The sequence below is a fragment of the Dunckerocampus dactyliophorus genome, chromosome 18 (genome assembly GCF_027744805.1).
Source record: "Dunckerocampus dactyliophorus isolate RoL2022-P2 chromosome 18, RoL_Ddac_1.1, whole genome shotgun sequence".
In the NCBI taxonomy this organism is placed as follows: Eukaryota; Metazoa; Chordata; class Actinopteri; order Syngnathiformes; family Syngnathidae; genus Dunckerocampus; species Dunckerocampus dactyliophorus.
In genome coordinates this window covers 10,613,563-10,628,472 of record NC_072836.1, presented here as the reverse complement: position 1 = coordinate 10,628,472, position 14,910 = coordinate 10,613,563, and the positions used below count along the sequence as shown (strand labels likewise).

General features: G+C 40.5%; 1 protein-coding gene across 4 annotated transcripts in view; it reads right to left on the bottom strand.

Annotated features, from left to right (window-relative positions):
* tnrc6c1 (trinucleotide repeat containing adaptor 6C1) overlaps positions 1 to 14,110 on the bottom strand; it is a 56,040-nt gene extending 41,930 nt beyond the window's left edge. For 3 of the 4 annotated variants that reach the window (XM_054758598.1, XM_054758599.1, XM_054758603.1), the window contains exons 1-3: positions 13,973 to 14,110; positions 6,383 to 6,485; positions 5,945 to 5,966 (exon numbers count right to left, since the gene is read on the bottom strand). In XM_054758598.1, the coding sequence (XP_054614573.1) occupies positions 5,945 to 5,966; positions 6,383 to 6,445 (85 nt within the window). In that variant the 5' untranslated portion in view covers positions 6,446 to 6,485; positions 13,973 to 14,110. The remainder of the gene's footprint in view (positions 1 to 5,944; positions 5,967 to 6,382; positions 6,486 to 13,972) is intronic. The other variant, XM_054758601.1, reaches the window with a different exon arrangement.
* Between the last annotated feature and the right edge of the window lie 800 nt (positions 14,111 to 14,910).

Below are 14,910 nucleotides of genomic sequence, written 5' to 3'. Positions count from 1 at the left end.
TATAAAAGTCAATTTATGGCTAGGCCTGTCACGATAATCGATAAATCGATTTAATCGAAAATATGAAGTTGATAAGGCCACACGGTGGTCTAGTGGTTAGCACGTTGGCCAACACAGTAACAGCCTGGAGATCGGGAAGACCTGGGTTCGATTCTCCCTTGGGCATTTCTGTGTGGAGTTTGCATGTTCTCCCCGTGTGTGTGTGGGTTTTCTCCGGGTACTCCGGTTTCCTCCCACATTCCAAAAACATGCATGTTAGGTGACTCTAAATTGTCCATAGGTATGAATGTGAGCGTGAATGCTTGTTTGTCTATATGTGCCCTGCGATTGGCTGGCGACCAGTCCAGGGTGTACCCGCCTGTCGCCCAAAGTCAGCTGGGATAGGCTCCAGCATGCCCCCGCGACCCTAATGAGGAGAAGCGGTACAGAAAAATGTATGGATGAAGTGGATAAATAAATTGACATGTGCATGTATGCATTTGTTTCCCTTGTCTTTCTTTCAGGCTGAATGACAACAGGGTTCACTCTGCAGCTGTCTGTGCACGTTGATGCTCCAGTGGAATAAACGGAGTGAGTGAATCCTCCTCTCACCAATCTATGAGCTGAGTTTTGTCCCAGTAGGTGGTGGCGGGGCTACCTTCGCTGGCAGCAAGTTAGCCTTGAGAGCGAGCATACGCTAACATGAATGAACAACATGCCACAAACAGCAATTCCGGAACTGTTAACAGAGTGAAAGAAGACGTGTTGAAGGACATCAGAAACTTTGCATTGTACTTCGCCACCACAGATATGCAATCCAGCTCAAACATGACCCCCTACATTAGTTTAACAATACACTACATAACTGCATTTCTGTCTGTAAGTGTGGTTTTTATTGGACTGTTTTTTTTCTTAATAGAGGCCGAGTCCAATTTATTTGAAGTTAGGTTTTTTGTCGTCTTTTTGTTTGTTTAATTGATTATGTTGGTTGTTTAATTAATTTAAAAGCTCCTGACATTCCAATAACAATGTTAAGTACTCTTGATACTTAAATACTCTTGAGAAATTAAAGTTAATTGCTTTTGATACCATGTACTCTCATTATTATGCCATATAATTAATGAAAAAAGGTCTCAAAAATGTTGTCAGTAATACAGATTATGGACAATAATTTGCTGGACAATTATCATCCAGCAAAATGTGTTATCGTGACAGGCCTATTTGTGGTATTATCACTTTTTCTCAGAACACACAACTCTTGTGTGTTACAGGACCGCTGGGAACAAACGCTCCACAAAACAATAAAACAAAATGACATAAACATGCAAAAACTATGGACTTTCTAAAAGTATATTATTTTTCCAATAAAATAATAGCTTTTACTTCCAAAATTGATATACATTTACATAAAATTCGCTATGACTATTTACAAAACTATTTTTAAAAACTATATATTTCATTGCTCTTTAAAGTTTTCCGCAGCCCAGTTTGTCCCCGCTGATGGACCAGTACAGGGTGCGGCCCTGTACTGGTCCAGTGGTTGGGGAGCCCTAAGCTAAAACATACTTAAAAAAAAAAAAAATCGAAATCCACTAGTTTTTATTTCACCAATTTTGAAAAAAATTATTGAAAAAACAAGCTAATTTTGTCTTTTTTGGTCATTAAACAATGTTTTTCCATAATCTCGTCTTGAAAAACGGGTGTGTTTCAATATTGGTTTGGTTTAGTTTATTTGAACATGAAGGTTACAATGGAATACATCTCATGAATCATTCTTTAACAGTTCCACATGTCCAAAAGGAGTAGGAAGAAGCAAAGCTTATTTAATCCTACCCCCCATCCAATCTACCTCTTGTACAGTACATGTTGTTCACTTCCTGCTTTCCATGTCATGTTTTCAGTGATATTTTTTTTTTTTAACACAACAAAGAAAATAAAAATAAATAAATAAATAAATAAAAATAAAAATTTCATTAATATAAATAAATAAATAAATAAATAAAATAAAATAACAAACCTGACAGAACAATCAGGACTCTTCTGCCTTGTATTTGGCAAACATCAACTGCTTGTATTGTTTTTTGAATTTGCTCATCTCTGTACATTGTTTGAGTTCTTTACTCAATCCATTCCATAATTTAATTCCACACACGGAAATGCTGTGGGTTTTCAGCGTTGTTCTCGCGTATAAATGTTTTAGGTTTAATTTTCCTCTAAGATCATATTTCTCCTCTCTGATTGAGAAATACTTAATTAGGTTTTTGGGTAAGGCGTTATTATTAACTTTATACATTATTCTAGCGGTTTGAAAGTGTACTAAATCTGCGAATTTTAATATCTGTGATTTTAAAAATAAAGGGTTTGTATGTTCTCTATACTTGGCATTATGAATTATCCTCACAGATCTTTTTTGCCAACTATTCAGGGTTGTCTTACATTCAAGTCAATATGGTATGTTGAGTATTGTCCGTTCTTTTATGCGATAACGGACTTGGGAGTCTGAAAATGCAAAAACCTGACCACCAGCAATTGCAATATTTAAAACAGAAATGTGCAGTGCTCGTTGCTAGTGTGATAACATCAATCAAGACTCGTCAATCTTGTCTGATTGCTACAATAACATACATTAATGTTTATGTTTGGCTAATACATACGTCATAAGTTGATCTCTCTGAGACAAAGTGGTCATAAAACTAGTGTGTGTGTGTGTGTGTGTGTGTGTGTGTGGGTGTGATAATATAACTTTAGTGATGGTGTTGGCCAGTTACATTAAGGTACAGGTACAGTCAATGGGTGTCACAGACATGAGCCAGTCACTCCCACAATGGGCCCCCACAGCAGCAATGGCAAGCAGGAAATTGGAGCATGTTTTCCGTCTGTTTCTTTTCCTCTCACAAGCCCCCCCCCCCCCCCCCCCCCCCTTCGTATTAAACCAGAGGCGTCGTCTTTTTGGCAGTGCCTTGCACTCTACTTCACACAACTGTAACCACAACAATTCATTCCATCTTGCCCCTTATTGCAAAGCTCTGTTCCCTCAGCTCCTTTCCTGCCTGATCCCAGAGGTGGGCCTCAGTGCCTCAACCAGGGGATGAGGTGGTGTACTGTTACTATGGCGCTCAGGGTATTCCTGGAGAGCTCCTGTGTATGAAGAGCTGTTTATTCAGACTCCACAACATCCCTCGTCTCCTAATTAGCTCCCTGGATGTTGTGCACTATCAGAGACAAGCAGCCTCTCTTAGCTGATTGGTCAATAAATCCCTCATTCGGTCACAGATATATATTTTTTAGACAGTAAGCCTTTGTTGTTCTTTTTGTCCAAGTTGTGGTCTCCTATTGTTATAAAATAACAGTCTTTTCTCATTAGTAACCCGATATGACTCAATTTATCTGTGATGAAATAGCAGCTGAGAAAGCAGGATGCTAGAAGTGAACAATGTGCAGAGAGACGGCAAGATGTAGTAAACTAGTAATATTCACTAGGGATGTCCCGATCCACAATTTTTGGCTTCCGATCTGATTTTTTTATAGTCCTGCCGATCCAATCGTTTTTTTTGTTGTTTTTTTTTTTAAATAATAATAAGCTTTTGTTACAAACATGAATTTGTGGAATTGAATGTGTTTATGAAAATAGCTCTTCAATGCATTAAAAGTAATGCAACCAAAGTATTGCTGAATTTACTTGTTTTATTACACAGCAAGACCAACAATATTGTTTGGCTTTTGTAACAAACCTCTGAGAGTCAGGTCCCTAATCCAATAAAAGATCTTTACATTTATTGATGCAATACATCACTGGCTCATTTTGTCCAGTAATTGAGAAATGGATGTAGCTTAGCTAACTTTTCTAATGGGATGTCAGCCTCAGCACATATTGCTACAAAATCTTCAACAAACTGTAATACCTGTGCTTGTGATTAAGGAAGATGGCGTCACAGATTTAATTCCAATCGCGTTATTAATGTAAGATATTTCAATGACACCCTTATTTTGTTTGCACAATTAGACAAATGTGACAAAGAACGCTCTTATTTTGAAGGCTGGAATGTGTTGTGTGTGTTGCGAATGGCAATTGACGGGTGCAAGAACAAATGTGCCCCTTGTCTTTTTTCACTCAGAACCTGCACGTCGTCAGTGGGAAATGTAAAATGGTTCTTACCGTACATTAAAGCAGTAAAATACAACACAGTGAAAATATACTCATCCAGCCTGAGTCGCGCACACACACGCAGACACGGCTGCACTAGCTAAACTAAGTGGAACCCGCTAGCTTCTATTCACGCTCCGTAACAGAGGAGTTTCCAAGGTTTTTCACCGCCATTTCGACACGTTTAGTAGTGTTTGTTTGGTCACTATTATAAGAGTGGCACTTCCCATGCGAGCTCCCTACACCATGACGCAGTCCGGGCACAGTGAGAGGGAACAACCGCTGTAGCTATGGAGCCAAATATCCAACGTGAAACTAACTTCACCACGGTACACCACGGACATGTCTGCATGGTGGTGTTGTGTTTTCTTCGTCTTGCAGGTGGCGTGAGTCGAGTGGCAACCAGCTTTGAGGCGCATTACTGCACCTACCGTGTTGGAGTGTGGCTCAGAGTTAGGAACGTGATACGGCAAGCGCATCGGACCGTTCTTGTGGCGGAAGCCGATATTATAAGATCTTCAAAAATACAGAGGATCGGGACATCCCTAATATTCACTATAGCCTAATTTAGTGGAGACCTTAGTCTCGGTCAATTTGCAGATGCAGTGAAAGAAAACTAAGTAGAAAACACAACCAGGAGGATGCTAACAAAGCTACTATAAAAGCTCCAAAAGCCAATTAGTCTCCCAAAGTTGGCGGGCGGTCTTTAATTAGCACCGGGTCACACTACAGTGGCATTAACCTCCCGGTCAAGTTTTTAACTGCACAAGATAGCAGTAGCTGCATTTTAAGCATCACGACCGATCAGCATCCAGCAGCTTTGGCTACCTCTGCATACTTGGGATGTCCTGATCATGGATCGGGATCGGCTGCCGATCCGCTGTATTTTGAAGATTGGATAATATTGGCTTCCGCCACGAGATCAGGCCGATCCGGTTGCCGTATAACATTTATAACTCTGGTCCACATTCCAACACGATAGGTGCGGTAATGCGCCTCAAAGCTGGTTGCCACTCCACTCCCGACACCCACAGGAAGAAAAAACACGACACCACCATGTTCCGGGGTGTATCGTGGTGAACTTTCATGTTGGACGTTGGATATTTGGCTCCGTACCTAGAGTGGTTGTTCCCCCTCATTGTGCCCGGACTGCTGTGTCATTGTGCGGGGAGCTCGCACGGGAAGTGCTGCTCTAACCGCTGGTTGTTTATAATAAAAACTGTCAATAAATTAGTATTGCGTTGAAGAGAGTTTGTTAAAAAAATATATAATATATTCTAAATCACACCACAAATTGATTTATAACCATGTCAAATGATTAGTCCTACCCTAAAAGTATTTTGCAGCCCATTTTTTTCCAACTTTATCTTTTATTGGATGGACTTTTATTGAATCTTTTATTGGATTAGGGACCAGACTCAGAGGTTTGTAACAAAAGCCAAACAATATTGTTGGTCTTGCTGTGTAACAAAAAAGTAAATTCAGCAATACTTTGGTTGCATTATTTTTAATGCTTTGAAGCTATTTTCATAACCATATTCAATTCCACAAATTCAGGTTTGTAACAAAAGCTTATTACTACTAAAAACAAAAACATTGAAAAAACACAATTACAACATTGGTTCTGTTACTCAGCTGTTGGTGTAAAAAGTTATGTGTTACCGTACTGCTGGTACTTATTTTTCGTTTTTACAAATGATAATAACTGACTGGACCTGGCCTCTACTTTGGTTGAGGAAGTTTGGCAGCCGAAGCCAACGCTTGAATGACTGTTGTTCTATGTAAACAAGTAAAAAAAAAACAAAAAAAACAACAACTCACCTTTGGTTATCTGTTCGGTATCCTGGGGGGGAGATAAAATGTAAAAAAAACGATTAGAAGGTAAAATAAGCAGGAGCAGCAGCACAGGAGAACATTCTGTTGGAACAGCGTGTTCACTCACTCATGTATTAAATAATCAAAAGGTTCATGTTACTGTTGTGACGGGGCGAAAGAGTTCAAGGGGATTGTAGCTGACAGCAGATGCAAAATAAATTGTCCTCTTTCACATTAACACATCCATAGCTTTTTATCTGCGGGAAAATGTTTCTGATTGACAGCCGCCTGCCAGTTTGACTGACAGTTGCTGGTGAGCTCCAGCAACAGGTACACCCTTTGGTGTGCATGCCGTTTAACGACTGAACGTACGTTGACTGGATTGAGGGAATAAATGACAAGACTAAATGATAAAACGGGTGGATAGAAAGAGTGAGGGCTAACCTTCTTCGGAGGAGCTTCTTTCTTTTTCTTGTCTTCTTGCCTTTTTTTTTTCTTATCTTCCATCAAACGGTTCTCGACTTGTAATTGTCGCTTCTTTTCTCAGCTGAAAGACACCAAAAAAAAAGTTTAACCATATGAGATTTTTCCTATTACATGTTTGTATGCATTTCAACTTGGGATGTCCCGATCCGATCTTCAGGATCGCGATCGGCTTGAAGATCGGATAATATCAGCTTCAGCCATGAGATTGGGCCAATCCGGTTGCCGCATAACGTCCGTAACTCTGGGCCACATTCCAACACGGTAGGTGCGGTAATGCGCCTCAAAGCTGGTTGCCACTCGACTCCCGCCACCCGCAAAAAGAACAAAACGCAACACCACAATGCAGACATGTCCGCGGTGTACCATGGTGAAGTTAGTCTCACGTTGGACGTGGGACATTCGGCTCTGTAACTACAGCGGTAGTTCCCCCTCGCTGGCCCGGACTGCTGTGGTGCGGGGAGCTCGCACGGGAAGCAGTGACAGAGGTACGTGGTGGCTTCACTCTCTGGCCACCCACTGGCCATCTGGACATTTCAGGTATCAACCCATTGCCACCTCAATGTGAGTAATGGTCTCTCAATGGTCCACCCCAATGAAATATTTCTGGCTCCGCCACTGATGGGAATGGAAGAGCTGCTCTAACCGCTTGTTGTTTATACTAGGGACCGTCAATATACATGTATTACTTTTGCGTTGAGAGATTTTGTTAAAAAAAAAAAAAGAAAAAAGAGTCATATATTCTAAATCACACCACAAATTGATCTATAACCATGTCACTTGATTAGTCCTTGTTGACTAGCTATTTAGCTTCCTGTGTAGTAGTAGTAGTGGTAGTAGTAGTAGTATTACTGAACAATGCTCACTGAAGCGACATCCAGGTCGTTGTTGGAGTTGGAACAAATCAATGCAGAACATCAGTCACATGTTGCTCTGAAAGAGATGCACGTCAAGCTCCGCCTGAGCATTTGTTAGGGTTAGCATAATACATTTTAAATAACCACAGCATTAATGACACTGTGCTCTCAATTAGGGCTGCAACTAACCATTATTTTTTTTTGTTGATTAATCTAAAGCTCCTGAATAATTCTTTGATTAATCGCGTAATCGGTGAGGCCCTAGACGGACCAAATCAACGTGAACCAAACAGTTAGTGATTTGGTCCACAACATTTCAGAAAAAAGGCAAAAATTTCGATCACTTGGAAATTTTTCCCAAAAGCAAAGCTGATGTGTGTGAATATCTTGCTTTGACGAAAACACAAAGATAATAGGTCTGCTTTCAGACTAAAGAAATGTAAACATATTCACATTTGAGAGGCTGAAATCGGAGGATATTTTCATTTTTAAATTAAAAAACAATTAATCCAATACCAAAATAGTTGTTTATTAATTAAATTAAATTAAATTAAATCAATTAATCATCAATTAATTGTTGCAGCTCTACTCAATTAGAATATTCAGGGAAAATATTCCCCTCAGTGACGGATAATTGTGTGCTTTGCCTTTTTATGTTGTTTTTTTTGTGATACCACTACAGAAAAGTGTGATGATAAACGAGAAATTGATCTTGTGGTGGCGTAGAAAAGAGGTACGCAAGTCTCCATCCTGGCTGCTCAGTACATGTCTAAAGTAGCAATTAGTCAACATTCTGTAAACACTTGTGCAAGACAGTTCCTGATGTTACTTAAGACAATACCTCTATAGTTCATAAAGATTTTATGATGATATGATGACAGTTTAACCCTCGAACAGATTAATTCTACTTGCATTAATTTATATGCAAAAATTGTTTCTAAAGTCTGGCAGTAGATGCACTCCACTTTTAAAAAACCAAAAGGTACTTAGATGTGTAAGGTTGTAAAATGCAATAATATAGTTTGGGGGTTGCTTGCTAGTTGAGTGCATGAGCAGCCATATAGCAGCAAGGAGGCATGGTGACAAAGGACGCTGGTGTTGTAGTGGAATTACGCCCTCCTGTCAGAACAACAGGATTACAGCCCCACGTCCCTCTTAAAACCAGGCACTCGCTGTGCCGACAAAGGCAGGGCAAAATGAAAACAGAATGACGCACGCGCCGAGGGCTGCCTCATGACAGCAGGTGGAGGATCGGCGGCGAGGGGAGACGCGGTGAAGGTGAAACGCGTGTCTGTTGACATGTTAAATTCCCTGAATATGGGAGGCAGAAGGGTGGGAGAGGGTCTGTGCTTTTATGCGTTTGGACGGGGTTGCTTCCCTAACATGTGTGTGGGGGGAGAGATGGATGGTTGGGGGAGGGGGTGTGAGACAGCATGCACTGGGCACAGTGCCAGGAATGCCGTCGCTGCAGACCAAACAAGAGCGCGGCAAGCCCTTGGGAGAACGTTCGCCAGCGACCGCATGCAGTAGCAGCTGCTGCCGAAGCGACGGTATAATTCTGCTGGAACGCATTGTGGAAAAAAACACTTCTACTGAGCAGAACACTCATCCCATGTGCAGTTCTTTTGCATTTTGCACGTTTAAGACACACCATGGGCAAATATCTGAAAACGGAGACTGGTGGCTAATACAGCATTTCCAAGGTGCCCTTGACCAAGGAACCCATCTACCTCTGGGCTGTGATACGGTTTCACATCCCCCTACCTAAAAGCTCCAAAATGCTCTTCTACAATACTGTTTCTGGTATTTATCTGCCTTTTTTTTATTTGTGCTAACAGCACTGATATGGAATGTCCTGACAATATTTCACCTTCACATGTTTCCCATTAGACATTCACTTTTCTCACGCAGTTGTGCTTAAAGCAATTGCCACTGACAAGTACTGTATTTTATACATCTAAAGATCTGATTGTGAGACCGTGTCCCTGTGTAAAAGCACACACAGTTGCTGCAATAGTCCTCGCTAACCTTCACTGGGTTATGTGTGGCCTCATGCTAAATTTAATGTAGCTATTTTGTTGTATCTCTGTGTAATAACACGATAACACTTCATTAAGTACTTCATTAGGTACACTCCAATTGACCATTTGGAGGAAGTTATTGGAAATGGCTTTGATCACGGTGCTTAAACAGTTTGAAATCAACATCTCCAGTGGCATGACAGACAGCAAGAAGAAAGCCACAGAAGCTGCTGAAACAAAACTGCTGGGCAAGCATGGCCGTGCGTTTCTGCAAAGAGGATTGGACTAAAGTACTTGAAGCTATTCTCAGTGCCGAACACGTTAATGCTTTCTGACAACCAAGAGAAAGGAGAAACCAATGGTGAGCTCCAAAAGCAGGCTTGAGAATATCTTCTGCCTAACGTGCATCATGACGTCAGATGAATATGTAAGAAATGACAATATGAATTGTAATATGAACCTGTGAGGAAAAGCCATCAATATTATGATGCACTGATACACAAGTGGGAAATATCGATATTACAAGTAGGACTAATGTCTAAGTACTTCATAGTGACTTTGATGTTTTAATACAGGCGTGTCTAAAGTGTGGCCCTATGCTCCGCCCCACAGAGCATTCCAAAATACAATTTAACAAGAAAACTACAAAAAATTGGTAAAAAGGGCAAAAAGGTGTACTATACTAAGGAAAAACACTGTAGAAATGCCCCACTTTGCACCGAAGCAAGCATGCTGCACTTTTCTACTGGGGTTGGGACAAAATCGCTCCATTTTTCATATGGTTCATTTTGACAAAAATATTTGCCAAAATTATGCCTCGGTTCTCACGCGATACTGCGCGGAACAAACTAGCCCGTTTGCTCTGTAGTGTACAGTAAAGTCGGGAGAGAACTTAGCGCAAAACACCAAGATGGCATCCCCGTCCATTCTCTCACTGTGAGAGGGTGAGGGGCGGTGCCTTATTTGATGGTCAAATTGTGAAGCACGTAGCAAGACGATGTGGCCTGCCCTGGACAGGCACAGCCATCGCTATTTGTAGTTTCACTGCTCTACCACTAGGTTTGTTTTGTGTGTACGCATGGTAAGAGTTGTGCATAAATGTACGTACAAGTATAAGTGGATAAATCCCATACTTTGCGTGGGAATGTTGTTACGCACGCTCTAAGCACACATCTCTGCAGTGTTTTGCTTTGAAAGATATCAGAAAGATGCAAAAAGGTTGATAGTTCTTTTCCAAAGCCGATGTGTGTGACTATCTTGTTTTGCCTGAAACACAAAGATAATAGGTCTGCTTTCATGGATGACTAAGGAAATAAAAAAATAGTCACATCTGAGAGGCTGGAATCAGGATATTTACATTTTTAAATGAAAACATGAATCGATTACCAAAATAGTTGTTGATTTATTGGACAATCGATTAATCATCAATTCATCAATTAATCATTGCAGCTGTATTTGCAATTATCTTGCATTGTTTTCTGCATGCAAAACTAGAATTATTCTCCATAAAATGTATTTTTGGTCAATATTTCTGAGTGTCTGGAATGGATTCATTGGATTGACATCATTTCCTATGGAAAAATTGCTTTGGTTTCCGACGTTTTGGTTTTTGTCTGACCTTTTGGAATGGATTAACAAAAACCAAGGTACCACTGTATTGATATTTCAGCTGTTATATCATCATAATAATACACTAGGTCACCTATAAACACAAAGCTGAGATGCAAGCTGTTTTATGCCTAACGTCTTAGCATATTAGGATTGGTTTTGGCCTTTAATTTTTTATTATTTTTTAATTGGGACACCCCTGTTTTAATAGGATGTGAATGTCAGTATTTTCCTAATTGTACTGTGTATCTAAAAGACCAATGAAAACATGGCTTGTTACTTATTACATATGTACCATTGCGGTTTAGCTTTGAATATGTGGCTTATAACTTGCAGGTCATTGGCTTGTGGTAAGGGATGTAACGATATGAAAATTTTATATCGTGATTGTGACCAAAATTATCTTGGTTATCACTTTGTGTTGGTTATCACGGTATTGTTTAATGTGCTAAAAATGTTTAAAAACGTACAGATTCACACACTGAAGTCTAACAAAGTTTTATAAAAAAAACAAAACAACAACAACAACAAATAATGCACACAATATACTTGGCCAAGCCCAACATCGCAAACTGTGCATGTGCGCCCTCTTCTGAGTGTTTGCTGCTTATAGGGCTCGAAAGGGTATGTATGTAATGCATTGTGGGCCGCGGGCACCGTTTTTGGAAGGAAGAGCTTTTGTTTACATCAGAGTTGGTGCTTTGAGAGAGAGATACCAAACGTAACTAACAGCTACTTCTCCAGGAAATGAGCAGTGTCATTTGTCCGTGAGTTTATCGAAGTACGGTTATCAAGCAGTGTTTTATGATAAATTTGATTTGAAACACTAATAATAATAAATAATTTTAAAAAGTAATCATTACATCCCTACTTGTGGTATAAGCGGTGAGTCAAACACTGTTTCAGTAAAGGAAAATGTCATTTTAATTACATTTTCGTGAATCTATGGTTTAAAAACATTTACTTGAATAATTATTTATAGAAAATGGATGGATGGATGGATGTATATGTCTCTATTTTTTAAAAATATGTGGTGTTCCTGAGTCTAACGAGATAGAGCATGATACCGCCAGTGGTACTGGTGCCATGGTTTGAGAATATTCATATATAAGCTAGTATGACCAAAGTGTAATGCATCAGCCTTCAACAACAAACAGACCAAAGGAAACTATTAAATTTGAAGTAGTAACGCTCCTGCAACGTCGTCATCACCACTGATGACTGACACCGAAACCGAGCACCACAATCTGGCAACATGCCCCCCAAACCTGACCTAAGCTTTATAGTAATCAGAGTATTTAGTGGCCTGCTTTTGTTATCCAGCCCCCCTCTGCGCCTCTCAGTGAATACCTCTTTCACAGGCTAGGGGGGCCCCTGACCTGGCAGGGACAGAAAAAGCACACCACCACCGCCGCCTCCCACCAATGTTTCCCTTTTGCCGCCATCCTTTGCCAGGCCCCCAAATTAGGAACTGCAACACATTAGTAAAGCAGCACGGCTATGGGCTTACGTCAGGCAGGCTGGCCTCTGCAAGCATCCGGCTGCTGCTACTGGCATTCCCTATTCTGCACACACACACACGCACACACACACAGGCTGCTGGATGACAACGGTTGTCACGGTGAAGGCGATGAATGAAGCATCACAAGCAATATAAAGGCTTGATTGAAATCAAGAAAATGATTTGTTGTCATATCAATGAACTACTTTTCAAACATGGCGGCATTGTCAGGAGATCTGGGTCTGAATGTGTGAACCTATTTCATATTGCATTTTATTCCTGGTGCTCTTGTGAGCATATCTCACGTATTCTCTCGTCTGAAAATCTATCCCGCTTATAGATGGATCATATCTTTTTTTAATTATTTTTTTTCCACACCATCTCCCCTCGTAGGTTCTTAATAAATAGTGACGCCATCTCTGAATTAGTTACAGTGAAACAGTGGCACTTTCATAGCTGATTTTAAGATGAAAGCCTTGACATAACCCGGTCCTGACCAGGTTATGAGTTTAGCCTAAGTTACCATGGTGATATAGCTGTTTTAAAAGAGAGCTACCTTCACTGAACACGCAAGTCCGGCTTTCAACTCAACATAGCTCGCTAACTCACTGAACTCGCTTTGCAGAATACCCCCTAAATTGTCCAGTGTGAATGGTTGATTGTCTGTATTTGCCCTGTGATTGGCTGGCGACCAGTCTAGGGTGTACCTTGCCTCTCGCCAGCAAAAGTCAGCCGGGGTAGGCTCCAGCTCAACCTGTGATCCTGTATAGAAAGTGGATTTAGGATAAAGGTGGGCCTACACTGCAAATTTGTGCACGTCAATACAGGACCGGTATAGCCAAACAAAGATTATTTTTACTTGAATATTTTTGAAGATAATTTAATGATTTTAGGCAAACAAAAAAATATTTGTATCTATCTATCTAGCTTATTTGTGAGCAATTTAACAATATGGGACAATGTAATCATAAACAATATCATACAATTATTCCCTTTTTGCAGTTTATTACATACTACTGTTCGAGCAAACTACTGTGTTCAAGGACTTATTCTCAGAGTTTAATAATAACCATAGGAGAGAACTGAGAAATATCAATGTCATCACGATAGTATCAATCCGATGAAGCTCTGGTATCGATATTTGGCTCGATCCCCTCACCTCTAACGAATGGATGGACTTTCCAAACACGTCTTCTGTGGTACCGGCTAGGAAGTAGTTAACTTTTCCCCTACATGGATGAGCACTTTAAAAGCTAATTGCAAAGCTGCCAAGTCTAATACACGCTATAAAGTGTGCTGTTTAGCTAGCATCCGACAACACGGAGCAAGCTTGCATAGCATAGCACAAAATAAAAATAATGTCCCTGATAAAAGGGCGCTCATTTTGAAGGAAACACCGATGTCAAAAGTGGGCTGTACTGGAAAGGTTTTCTTTTCATTCGCAAGGATAAGCTGACGTCCTCGGAATTCCGCATTTTTTTTTTTTGGATAAGCGAAAGCGTTGCGTGGAGGTACAAATAAAACTCGCAACACGAGTGGGGGGGGGGGAAAAAATAATGCTTACGGTTGAAGCTTTCAGTCGGTTGTCGTCGTCGTGGTGGTTGTAGGAGCCTGTGCAGCCATTTTGTAGTAAGTGACCAGAGCAGCTCCAGACTTGAATGTGTGCTAACTGGAGGAGGGGGGGGGAGGGGGCGGAGCTTAGCCTCGCACGTGACCTTCAATAACAAAACAAACTCGCTGGTCCCACCCCCCATCTCCACCACCACCCAGGCGTTGCCATGACAACTGCAGCCCCTTCATCACTCTCCTTTCCCGATGTGATGCTTCTTGGGCACACTTTTTTCACAAGACTGAGAGACAGGGCGAGAGAATGCGCGTGCGCATAGGACGTGCAGAGACTACTTGTGTTCGGGAGATAAACAGTGAGGCAACATGAGACCCGCATTGCCTTTTTCCACCACTAGAGGACATCATTTCTGAAGGTTTTTTTTTTTTTAAATAATACTTAGAATCAAGTCAACAAATAATTATAATAGAATTGGAATTTATTTAAAAGAATAACTACTTGATTTAAATGTGAAATAATAGACTTAGTGCACAAATTGTGTTAGTTTTACATCAAAATAAACATGCTTGACAAAATACTTCCCACAATATAAGATATGCCTTTATTAGTCCCACGAGGGGAAATTCCAGGTTTACAGCAGCAAAAGTACAAGAGCACACAAGAGCAGACAAAGGGCAAAATCAAGGTAATACCATTTACAGCTGTGTACATTTACACGTAATTATTTTCTACCCTTCTAACCACAGCCCAGAAGGGTAGTTTCTGCTACATTTATATGAATACAATTCAGATATTCTAACAGTTTTGTTCAGGGACCCCATTTTTTTAGATGTTTTGTTTCAGGTGTTGTTTTTATGGTTTGAAGGCCCGTATGTTTTGTATGTGTTTTTAATCACACGCAAAAACAAAATAGTAATTCAAATGGTAAGACTTTC